Below are 13,196 nucleotides of genomic sequence, written 5' to 3' on the forward strand. Positions count from 1 at the left end.
CAGAGAAAGAAAATTGCCTGTCTCTCATAAAATCTTTAAATTCATACTTTACTCCACAGGCTACTTCAGTAGGCAACTTGTTTTTAAGGATGTGATGATTTATGACAACATTGTAGCCCCACTTTATTTGTTAAAAGAAGCAAGGGGAATTATAAATTACAACTGTCACAGTTCAACATTGCTAGAATGATATAAACATAAAATCTTGAGAAAAGTTGTTTAACATGGTTCAGCAAGCAATGACAAACAAATTAATTGTGCTAAGCTTAAGAATACCAATTTCATTTAGTATAAGGTTTCGGGCACTTTGGGTAGAGAGTTCTAGAGAGTGAGGGCCTCTCGAATGCCCTGGTTTGTTCTCGTTTTTTGCTAGTAATTTCTAAAAGCAATTGATATTGGGTCACAATATTGGATAACTATTGGGTATCCCATCAGACAGAAATTGCAAGAACACATAGATAATTTTAACAAATTGTGCCTTGATCTTGAGAACATAGAAGTCAAATACGATGATGAGGATAAAGTCTTAGTATTACTGCATTTTTTGCCTAAATCTTATGAGACTTTTGTTGATATTTTGAAACATGGAAGAGACGCTCTTAACTTAGATGATGTAATAGGAGCTTTAAACTCCAAGGAACTACAACAAAAGGTAGAAGGCAAGAATTCTGTTGGTGATGTTCTTGCATTCAGATCAAGGCCAAAAAAAAGAGACCCTAGAGTAAGGGTAAGATCTAGGTCAAAGTCCAAGAATAGTAGGAAAATAATCCAAGCGTTACTACTGCCATGAAAAGGGACACATTAAGCAAAATTGTCCTAAGAAAAAGAGGGAATTTCAAGAAAAAGGAAATTCAGAAATCTCAACTTCCATATGCGACTTCGATTATGATAGTTCAGATGCACTAGTTATATCTAATACAGCAGATAAACAAGTGTGGGTATTAGATTCTGGTTATTCCTTTCACATGACACCACATAAGGATTGGTTTCTAAACCTTAGGGATCTGAGTGGTGGTAAGGTCTTGCTAGGAAATAACCAATAATGTAAAATTATGGGAATTGGAGATATTAAAATTAAAATGCATGATGGAACCATTAGAACATTGTCTTCTGTGAGGTATGTTCCAGATTTAAAAAGAAACCTAATCCACTACAGGAAAATGGGGCATTGCCGGCGAATTTTTCCCGGCGGTTTAAAGAAGTGTCGGGAATACACCAAAATCCCCGGCGGTTTCAAAAACCGCCGGGGATAGTCAACATCCCCGGCGGTTTTTATGAACCGCCGGTAATGAGTACACATCCCCGGCAGTTTTTATAAACCGCCGGTGATGTTGACTATCCCCGGCGGTTTTTTAAACCGCTGGAAAAAATTAATTCTCTTGTAGTGATCTCTCTTGGTGAGTTAGATAGGAATGGCTACTCCTATAGAGGGGATGGTGGAGTTCTTAAGGTAACTAGAGGCTCACTCATATGCATGAAGGCAGTTCTTCAGAATGGTATCTATGAACTGCAAGCGTCCACATTATGTGAAGAGGCAGCAGTAGGAGAAAACAAATCCTATGAACATACTAGGCTATGGCACTATAGGATGGCTCATATCAGTGAGCAAGGACTTAAAGAACTATCAAAGCAAGGGATTTTAGGTGCTGGAAGTGTTACAAATCTAGATAAATGTGAATCATGTATTTTAGGAAAAGCTGTAAAAGTTAAATTCCCTAAGAAAGCAATCCATTCCACTAAGGCTCCCTTAGAATATATACATTCTGATTTATGGGGCCCTACACAGACCTTATCCCATGGTGGAGCTAGGTATTTCTTGTCAATAATAGATGATTTCTCTAAAACGGTTTGGGTGAATGTATTAAAATCAAAAGATCAAACTTTTGAGGCCTTTAAAACCTAGAAAACTATGATAGAAAATAAAAAATGTAGCAAAATCAAAATCATTAGAACCGATAATTACCAAGCTTTGTAATGAAAGTGGTATTCTAAGACATTTATCAGCCCCAGGGAATCCAAAACATAATGGTCTAGCCGAAAGGATGAAATGAACCTTACCAGAGAGGGTTAGATGCATGATATTTCATGCTAGATTGCCAAAATCCTTTTGGGCAGAGGCTGTTGCCACTACAGCCTATGTAATAAATAGGTTCCCATCTGCTGCCATAAGTTTTAAAACTCCCTATGAGATGTGGACAGGTCACAAGCCTAGTTTAGATCATTTGAGGGTGTTTGGATGTATAGCCTACGCTCATATTAAGCAAGGAAAATTAGACACAAGGGCAAGGAGGTGCTTGTTTATAGGATATCCTAATAGGGTAAAGGGGTATAAATTTTGGAACTTGGATCCAGATATGCCTAAGACAATGGCAAGTAGAGATGTCACATTTGATGAAAGGTCTACTATTAGAGACTAGGTCAAGGATCAATCGGATACTGGTGGAAAATCAAAGGCAGTAGATATAGAACTGCAAGATGAAAACCTTGAAGGACCTAGATGATCCATGTGATCAGGATTCAGAACAGCAAGAGGAAAGTAATGGATCCTCTAGTTCTGAAAGTCTGCCAAATGCCCAGAAATACAATGTAGCTAGGGATAGACAAAGGAGAATTTCTAGACCTCCTGTGAGATATGGTTTCTCAGACTTAGTGTCATATGCACTGTCTAGTGCAACAGTAGAAGCAGGTGAAGAACTGTTTTCTTATGAAGAAGCAGTGCACTCTGAGGACTCTCAAAAATGGCTGGAAGCCATGAAATCTGAGATGGACTCCCTTAAGAAAAGTAAAACTTGGACTTTGGTAGATAGACCTTTAGGGAAAATGGTTGTAGGCTGTAAGTGCTCATTCAAAATTAAAGAGGGTGCTGGAAAAGAAGATAAGCCTAGGTATAAGGCTAGGCTAGTGGCTAGGGGCTTCACTCAAGTGTCTGGTATAGATTTTAATGAAGTATTCTCACCCATGGTGAGGCATACTTCAATTAGGATCCTTCTAGCCATATCAGCACATTTAAATTTAATCCTAGAACCAATGGATGTTACCACAACCTTTCTACATGGAAACTTAGAGAAAAACATTCTTATGGAACAACCTAAGGGATTTGAGGTTAGAGGGAAAAGGGAGCAAGTATGTTTGCTAAGGAAGTCTCTCTATGGTTTGAAGCAATCCCCTAGGCAATGGTACAAGAAGTTTGATTCCTTTATGATAGCCCGAGGTTTTAAAAGAAGTGCATATGACAGCTATGTATATTTTAAGCATATGCCTAGTAAAATATCTATCTATCTTCTCCTATATGTAGATGATATGCTAATTGCTAGTCAATCAGCCATAGAAATTCAAAATCTAAAGTTGAGATTGAGATCAGCCTTTGAAATGAAGGAATTAGGAGAAGCTAAGAAGATATTAGGCATAGAGATTAGGAGAAACAAGCAGCAAAGGCAGCTGATGTTATCTCAAAAGTCTTACCTAAGTAAGTTGATTAGTAGGTTCAATATGAGTGATGCAAAGGAGGTTTTTGTTCCCTTTGCACATCATTTTAAACTATCCCATGAGTAGTCCCCAAATGATAAATTACGCATAAGAGAAATGAGTAAGATTCCTTACTCAAATGCAGTTGGCAGCCTAATGTACAGCATGGTCCATACAAGGCCGGATTTGGCCCATGCTATGAGTGTTTCTAGTAGGTTCATGGCCAATCCGGGTAAGACTCACTGGAATGCTGTGAAATGGACATTTAGATATGTGAAAGGAACTTTAAACATGGCTTTGGTTTATGGTGGAGCAAAACTGGAAGAAGAACCTTACATCTTAGGGTTTACGGATGCTCATTATGCAGTAGATTTAAATAGGAGAAGATCCTCAAACGGGTATGTTTTTCAGTTATGGAACTCAACCATAAGCTGGAAGACTCTTTCCACTATTGAGGCTAAATATATTGATGTCACGGAAGCAAAAAAGGAAGGTCTTTGGTTGAGAGGGATTGTTAGTGAACTCCTAGGAAGAGATGTTGAGGTTAAGTTGATGTGTGATAGCCAAAGTGCTATTAGTTTGGCTAAGAATCAATCCCACCATGAAAGAACCAAACACATTGATGTTAGGTATCATTTCATTAGGGAAATCTTTGAGAAAGAGGAAGTAAGCCTAATTAAAGTTGCTGGAGATTTTGATGATTGATGATTGGCATGTGTGAATGTGAATTTATATTTTATGTTCTAACAAAGCATGAAGCCTTCATAAGGCTTACAAAGCTATTCTTTAGTGATTTCATGACACAGGTTATATATGGAAACTTCTTATACCTATATAGAGATTTCATTATATATGGAAACAAGTTTTTAGAGAGCTTTCTAGAAATTTGAGTATTTGAGCTATATATGGAAAGTTCTTCTTGGAATGGAAAGTCTAGAAGATATATATATGGAATCCTTGTTTATATATGGAAAGTTTTTCTTGGAATGGAAAGTCTAGAAGATATATGTATATGGAATCCTTGTTTATATATGGGAAGTTCAAAAGATCTATATGGAAGTTTTTGAGGAGATTGGAGTAGTCCACTATATGGAGTTGCCATATATGTAACTTGGTGACATGGCATTGTTAATGTGGCATCTTGGTGACATGGCAGCCACGTGGAGCACACTCATCAAGGTTACATCATCTCGTTGGTCTAAATATGGTAAGAGAATCATGGAGTAAATTTAAAGGTTCTTAGAAGCTTCTTTACTTAGTTAAATATGGAAGAATTTTTGAATTGCATTCAAATGGAGAAGTTAAAGATTCAGCCCTATTATTCAACATTAATGGAGGAAATTAAGGTTTGAAAGTTAAACCTTGATTGATATTACTTTCCTTTATTGCTGATTCTATCTCATTAAAAGGATCCTCTACTCAAATCATGGAATCAATTATCCTACTCATTATGACTAATTGATATCCTCATTATAGCTAATTGATATCTTCATTATGGGAGAATATTCTAAGGATATCTTGCATATATTCAGCTACACAAATTGATTCTCTTCTTGTTGTCAACATTTTTTAGTATGGAAACTTGATCAATTAAGGGCCTTTGAAGTTATAATTGATATCTTCATTATTGGACAAATTTGCTTCATTATTTGAGAATATCTGGATGGATTTTACACCATTTGGAGGTTTAAATTCAAATTTCAAATTAGCTATACTTGTTATGGAAGCTAAGGGGCCAATTGCACAATCAAAGGTGATTGAAGATTCAACTAGAAGTCAGAATTGATTAGTTCTTATTTATGGTCGATTTTGCAAGAATTATGAAGGATTTTGTTGATATTTTAATCCTTAAAGTCAACCATGCATTATTGGAATTGATTTGCTCATTCAAGGCTGATTGGAGATCAACAAAAGTCAAAGATCTTGATGATCAATCAAGTTAGCTGATTATAGAAGGTAAATCAAGAATTCAAATGAAGGGCTGAGATTGGCTTGAAGACTTGACACATGGAGGGCTGAGATTGATCAAGGAAAGCCTTCTCTAGCACTATATAAAAGGGTCTCTTGAAGGCTTTGGAATAACTTTTGGAAGCCCTATCATTCTCTACATCATTAGCCAAGATTCTCATTCTCTCCAAGTCTTTCTTTTCCTCTATCTTCTTGAGAGAAAACTAAGAGAGTTCTCTACACTTCATTGTATTATTTTTGAGAGAACCCTATTTTTCAATCTCTACTATCTTGTAAAGAGCGTACAAAATCCAAACTAGTGAGTGTGAGACTCCAGAAATAGTTTGGTGGTGGTGAAGCCAAGTGAAGGCTTTGGTGGTTGTAAGAAAAGTTTTATATAGTGGATTTGATTGAAAATCCTAAGGAAGGGAATCCTTAGGTAGTGGATGTAAGCCATAAGGGCCGAACCACTATAAATCGTTGTGTCCTTCTTCTCTTCACTCTTTACTTATTCTTGCTTGATTATACTTGTTTGTTTTTGTTTTTTGTGTGGCCAAATCCTAAGGCCTACATTCTTGTTGGCTATTATATTCTGATTTGCTTTAATTGATCATTCTTTGTACTCATTCAATATTCCATTTGGTTTATTTAAAGTCTTGTTATTGTGTGCATTCAAATCACATGTTTTTCACCAAGTTGTAATTTGAAGAGTATATTGGATCTAAGCACATACTAGCACAGCTGGCGGATATCATATTATCCATCTAGTATTTAAGTGCTCCCGTACTCTCAACTACAATTTTGGTTTATATTAAATTTGTTTTCTCATACATATACGTGCATAAGTTTTGCATTAAAGTTTTTTAAAAGGTGTCAATTCACCCCCCCTCTTGACTAGGTTAGAACTCAACAGCTGGAGAAAATAATGTAGCTGATATTTTCACCAAAGCTGTTCCTATATCTAAATTACAGCATTGTTTGGATATTCTTAATGTTTGTTTGTATAAATGATCAGGTACTTCAAGAAGGTTCTAAGGAGAGCAAGATCAGTGTTGAAGAATGGGCTGTACTCAAGACAAATGGTGGAGAATTGTGATAAGTTTTTCCTAGAGTAAGTCTAAGATTCAAATGAAGTAGTCAAGTATCTCAAGTGGCTAATTAGATAGGCGGTGGCTCAACTGTAAATTTATATAGTTGGGGGGGTGAAATCAGAAATATCTAAATCCCGGTTAGTTAAATTGGGGTGTCTGCCTCTCATTCTATAAATAAGGGGCAGAGGTAGATCGCTTGATATGAAACAATTTTGAGCGAGTGCATTCTGTATTTTTCTGAGAGGAAAGGCTAAAAAAATATAGTTATTTGTAATCTTGGAGAGAAATCAAGAGTGTACTCGGGTAGAAAGGAAGCTGCTGTACTGATCGTTTCTAATAAAGATAGAACTGCTCTCGGAGGGTGTTTCAAGGCTGGATGTAGGTCATTCTCATTGAATGATTCGAATCAGGATAAAAGGACGTCTCATCCGTGGTTTGCTTTAATTTTATGTTCTGTTTTACATTTCTAGTTGATACTTTAATCTGTTCTTTCAATTTCATCTGTGAGTGTGCGCTGTTAAGAGTGGTCTAATTCCGCCTAAGAAATCTAATCCAGTAAACCCTAGATAACAGTGGCAAAGCCTGTAACCAAAACATAGATCCAAATAGACACAAGATTTGTTTTGCTATGAAAAGTTTCCTATGCAATTACCTCCAGGAGGCACCTTCAAAGTGAGTTTTATACAAAATACATCATGATATTTAGTATCAAATCTTCAACCCTTACAGTAAAAATAGTTCATTGCTAAAATTAACACAGATAGCATCAACAATTAGTTGTAACCAGCATTTAAACATACAGTGTTTGAAGGGTCTTCAGAACTCCTACTTTAGGGGACAAAGTCCCAGAAAATCCCATGGATGACAATGATCTGCAAATAAATAATAAACATAATCAGACAACATATCTAGTGTCAGAAGACAAGCAACTAAAGAATGAAGACTTGATTCAGAAGCCATACCCTCACTGAAATGCTCACAAAATCATAAAGCTTGTATATAATGAAGAAAAGAAAAAATTAGCCAGAAATTTACTTACACAGAAATAACATTGTTGCCACTGTCACAGGTAATTTTGTCCCAAGTGCAAGGATTAACTTGATTTGGATACCAATTAGCGAACTGATCAGCTGAAGCATTCAGGTCATTCTTCATTGCAAGGAGGGCATCCCCTGAAGTAGACTTCATGGTTAACAGTCTATCTATCTATCACACCTAACTAGTGAGAATGTCAACATAAATTCTGAGAACTCAGCTATAAGCAAATGTAACAGGTCAACCAAGCTTGACATCAAACCGTGTCCAACACATATCAACATGACAGGACATGTCAAATGAGTATCATCAATATTTGACATGTGCCCAACACAGACATATCATCTTTGTGCCAGAGTTTGTGCTTCTTAACTTCATAAGAATAGTATTAATGAATTTGGACTTGAATTCTCTATTTGAAATCAGACACACTTTTCCTAAAAGAAAATCTACCCGAACTAGTGAAAAAATTGATCATAAAAGAAACATATTACTGTGTTTCAACTAGTGAACAAACTAAATCATAAAAGACACTATTCCATTTGATTGCTAAGAGATAGAGAGAGATACGAGGACAGATATTATTGTGTTTCAACTAGTGATCACAAAATCTTGCAGCCAAGAAACCCAAAGACCAAGAGATATTAACACACTTATTTAGCCTTCATGAAGATATTGATATAACTGTTGATAAGTGTCTTTTATACACTTATTTTGGTCTATAAACTTAGCATTTATACATTCAATGAGCATGATTTCTACTTGATTTGGTTCTATATGTGGTTATGTAGATGTGGAGCATGCATTGAAGATAATTGGAGCAAAAAAGGATGATGTTGTCACATTTTTTGAACTAAAATGGCATTAAAGGCAAGATCAAAGGTCCACTCAAGGTCGAGGTTGATGAGGTCGCAAAGCACCGAAAGAATGACGTCATTGGTGAAATGTTGGAAATCAAGGAGAAACGGTTCACGGTGTTGTCACGCGAAGCATTGTGTGGTAGGGTCATGGTAAAACTTAATTTCTGTGGCTCACGGCCTTACCACGGACGGAAAGCATTCCGTGATAAACCCGTGGCTAAAGAAGTATTATGTGGCTCATGACGTTACTACAGAAAGCATTATGTGGTAGGCCCATGACAGAATTTACATTTTGTGGCTCATGACCTTACCGCGGAAAGCATTCCGTGGTAAGGCCGTGGTAGGGCACAGAGCATTACGAAAACAGGAATATGGGCCTGTTTTCTTCCAAATCAAGTGGGGGGGATGGACTCTCTCAAGGGGCACGACTTTGAAGACCTAAAAAGCACTATATAAAGAAGGATTCTTGATAGATTGAGGGACTTTTGGAGAGGGAGAAGACGGCAAGTCGAGGAAGAAGAAGGAGATTTTCTTGAAGATAGTCAGTTTTGGTTGTATTTTTCTATTCTTTCTTCTCTCCAACATCATGAACTCCGTTTTTATTATTCTTTCATTGGTTGAAACTATATTAGGCAAAGTACTTTGTGGCTAGGGTGATTAATGAAACCTAGTTTAATGATGGTTTAATTAAAAGTATTTGGGTTTTATTATATTCTTGTCTTTCAGGTTGATCATTTGTTATACACTAATTCCGTTTTGATGCTTGGCCACCATTAGAACGTGTTTGTGATTTATATTGTTTTCGAGATATTCAATATAGATTAGCACTTGGTAATAAACGACATAAGGTTCAATAATAGGTAGAGATATCGTTATGCCGTGTGAAATCTTATTTAGATGATCATTGTGGATAAATGCATGTTTGTATATTTGCAGATTAATTAGAGATAATTAATCTCATATATAAGCATAGATTCGATTGACCATCGAGAGAGACTTTTGATTAACTTAGGATCATCGATTTTCAGCTCAAAGCAAGAATTATAAAACCCGAGAAAGATTAAACCAATTAAAGAACTACGATGGATTCATGAACCCTAATACATTAGATTTCTACATTCTAAAACCTAAAGAATTATTTTGTGTTTTCCATTTAGTAAGTTAGTTTTAGTTAATATAAAACTTCCAGTGAATATTCTTTTAATTGTGTGTAGTTTATTAAAGTTAATAGTGATTAAAGTAGGCATCAAAAGCTAATCCTCATGGGAACGATACTTTATTCATCATTATATTATTTGTTACAATTCCGTTCATTTGCGGGAAAGAATACGCGAACAACTGTGTACCACTAGAAATGGAGTAATAATAGTTAGCATTAAACACTGTTCAAATGCATTGAAATATTAGCTGAACATCATACCTTGTCCATCAGGCAACACAAAAGAATGCAGGCATGCTAATACTGCAAAAATCAACTCTATTGGGAAAGACATTTTGTCCAAGCTGGAAACTTATTCCCAGGTATTGATGCAACAAAACAAGCAGTTTACTTCCCATGCATGAGTCGGCTCCATCTCTACATAACATTCCAGAATATTAAATTAAATACATGCATAAAAATGACATTATATTCAACCATCTGAGATTAGAGTATATTTTTGACCCATTGAAAAGATAAACAGCATCCACAAAAATATGGACATAGAAAAAGGGGCTTGGCTCTCGGGTCACTCAAGAAGAGACAATGAAACACATGATTGCACCACACACTCAGCTACTAAATGTCACCCTGGAGATAATCGTATTTCCACTTACATGTGTACATGGAACGGTATGGAGATGCAGAGTAAAAGGCTACAAGATGGAGAATATAAAAGGAGAAGCATAAAAGCATTGGGGGTGGGAGTAGGAGTGGGGGAATACAAAAACCATTATCAAATAAGTTGAAGAGATAACAGCTCCATTGGCCAAAAGAAGCTCCCCAACAAGAAATCACTAATTAAAGATGAAGACCAGTACAAAGTTACAAATACTTGACAAACAAGAACATATTGTCCTAAATTGAAACATGAAAGAGCTCAAATGGAATGGCAATTCAAGAAGCCCCTTTAGTTAATTTTCAGTTAATTTAGGTGAAGACTAGTCTAAATTTTGTAAAACATGTGTTGGTATTGCACTAAAGATAGTTGTACAAAATAAAAAGGGCTCATAGAATCTCTAGTTAATTTCAGATTGCAATGCGCAGCCAGGTGGGGGAGTTGACTTTGAGACAGAACTGTCAATAGGTTCTAGTAGGCGGTTGATGCTCAGAAATGGTACATCACTCTATAACTTAAGCGAGAAGTTGAACTGTTGGTCATGGTACTAAAATGTTGACAGGAAGAGCAAAGAAGTCTACAGTCTGAGTCCTGCAAGCTAAGGAAGTTGTAACACACTTCATATGGTAAGTGTGATTATATCTTAAGGTAAATATGGGCATAATACAGAAGCCTAGGTGCTCAATTAATGGAAATGGCAGTTGATGTGGTTAAGAAATAAATTAAGGCACTAATAGGCTATCAGGTAGACTCCCTTATGATTTCTCATAGAAGGGTTGCAAAACTGCACGCTGCTTCTGTGGACCATGACAGTTGGTGTCCAGGACATTTTGTGATCAGACAAAATTTCAAGTATATTGTTGCTATCTTACACCAGGCCAGATGTAGTTTTTGTTATTTCGTTTCCCCCAAGAAAATGCACCCTGTGGAAAGCACATCCACCAACTTTTTCCAGTTGACTCTCTAACCCAATTAACCCCATCTACATACTTGTTTTAATAAATATTAAAATAAGCCTTATACCTATATCTCATTTTCATGCTTGTTTTAATTTTAAAAGGGGTAATAGGGGACCCATTTACATCTCTACTCTTAACTAATGCAAATGCATAAGTTGAGTGGAATTACAAGGGTATTTTAGTGAATAGCATACTTCCATATATGTCATGTTCATAAGAGATTCTAGGCATTTACATTACATTTTTAACCTCTCTCTCTCTCTCTCTCTCTCTCTATCTATCTATCTATCTATCTTTTTTTATGTCTAACAACTATTTAGCTCCCATGTCTACCTCAAGCACCATCAAGAAGAACATCAGACATGTTGAATCCTCCGTCAAGGGCAAGTCTTGACAGCAATAGCAAAGTTGATCCTTTATGACCGGAAGATCACAAATTCAAGTTGTGGAAACAACCTTTTTCCAAGGGTAAGGTTGTGTACAAAAACAACCCTCCCCTAACCCTTGCAAAACAAGGATCCTTGTGTTGTGAACTGAGAGTGCTCTTATGGTAGATCCCCCAATGAACAGAAAAATAATCCAGATGAGTAGGAGGATTATCTTGAGTTTTTGGGAGGCTGAATGAAAAATAAGTGTTTTCCTCACTTTGCATTGAACCATAGGTTGGAAATATATACACAAGATATCCTAAAATATCTCCTAAAATACAGGAATAGGATACAACAAATTTAAACAACACTACATTCAAATATTACAGATGAAAACAGAATTTTGAACTTTAACTTATCTCTTCTCTTCCGTTTTGGAACCGCTTCATCTCTTCTTCCACTTATCCTTTTAATTGTAATTCTCCTATCTTTTCTCCCATAACAACCTTATCTCTTTGCCTCATGTCCATAACTTGAACTCATTCTTTTCATATCTTCTCCAACACTCCTCCTCAAGCTAGTGAATAGATATCCATCATTCCCAACTAGCCTCGGATTGATTCAAACCCTTGTTTTGGCATTGTCTTAGTAAGAATATTTGGCTTTTGAAACTCAGTAGGAACATAAAAAAGGCTTATATCCCCATTTTCGATTTCTTATTTGAAAAATATTGGTCAATTTTCATATGTTTCATCCGTTCATGTTGCACCGGATTATTTACAATACTTATTGCTGACTTACTATCACTATATAGCCTAATTGGAGAGGATATGGAGTTTAAATCCCTCATTAGTTTCTCCAACCAAATAACCTCATATATACCTTGAGCAATGGCTCTATACTCTGCTTTCGCACTGCAACGAGCAAACACAGGTCACTTCTTGCTTCTTCATGACTCCATGTAACCAAGTTACCCCATAGTTTCATGCTTGATGTATGCTATCATAAATGGAGCCAGCCCAATTTGCATCTACATATCCCATAATACCTATGTCTTTGCTCTTTTTAAATAACAATCCTTTCTTGGGTGTTCCCTTGAGGTACCTAAAGATGTGACATGTTGCATTAAAATGTTTTTTGTGGGAGAATGCATAAATTGACTTTACTACACTCACAACATATGCAATGTCAGGACGAGTGAGAGATAGGTAGATTAGCTTCTAACTAAGCGATGTTATCTTCCTCTATCCACCTGGTATTCATTTTTGCTTTCTTCTTTATATTTCCAGTTTGGTTCTAAGGGGGTGCTGGTAGATTTACAGCCAAGTTTGTATGTTTCCTTCAACAAATCTAGAGTGTATTTCCTTTGAGAAATGAAAATACCTTCTTTGATTCTAACCACCACCATTCCAAGAAAATATCTTAGTTTACCTAAGTCTTTTTACTTCAAATACATCCCTTAGCTGCTTCTTGAGATTCTCAACTTCTTGGTTGTTATCCCCTGTAATGATAATATCATCCACATACACAATGAGAATTGTCCTTTTTCCATCTTATGCCTGCTTTGTAAATAAGATATGGTCTGCTTGTCTTTGCTTGTACCCAAGCTGATTTAGAGTAACACTAAACCATTTGAACCATGCTCTAGGGGATT

General features: G+C 36.2%; 1 protein-coding gene across 4 annotated transcripts in view; it reads right to left on the reverse strand.

Moving 5' to 3' along the window:
- Positions 1-13,196, reverse strand: part of LOC127799203 (probable LRR receptor-like serine/threonine-protein kinase At5g10290) — a 65,231-nt gene that overhangs the window by 45,847 nt on the left and 6,188 nt on the right. For 3 of the 4 annotated variants that reach the window (XM_052333008.1, XM_052333009.1, XM_052333014.1), the window contains exons 2-4: positions 9,819-9,974; positions 7,543-7,675; positions 7,304-7,375 (exon numbers count right to left, since the gene is read on the reverse strand). The exons of the other annotated variant lie outside the window; for it this stretch is intronic. In XM_052333008.1, the coding sequence (XP_052188968.1) occupies positions 7,304-7,375; positions 7,543-7,675; positions 9,819-9,891 (278 nt within the window). In that variant the 5' untranslated portion in view covers positions 9,892-9,974. The remainder of the gene's footprint in view (positions 1-7,303; positions 7,376-7,542; positions 7,676-9,818; positions 9,975-13,196) is intronic. 4 annotated transcript variants of the gene reach the window in all.

This window comes from Diospyros lotus, chromosome 4 (genome assembly GCF_014633365.1).
Source record: "Diospyros lotus cultivar Yz01 chromosome 4, ASM1463336v1, whole genome shotgun sequence".
NCBI classification, from domain to species: Eukaryota; Viridiplantae; Streptophyta; class Magnoliopsida; order Ericales; family Ebenaceae; genus Diospyros; species Diospyros lotus.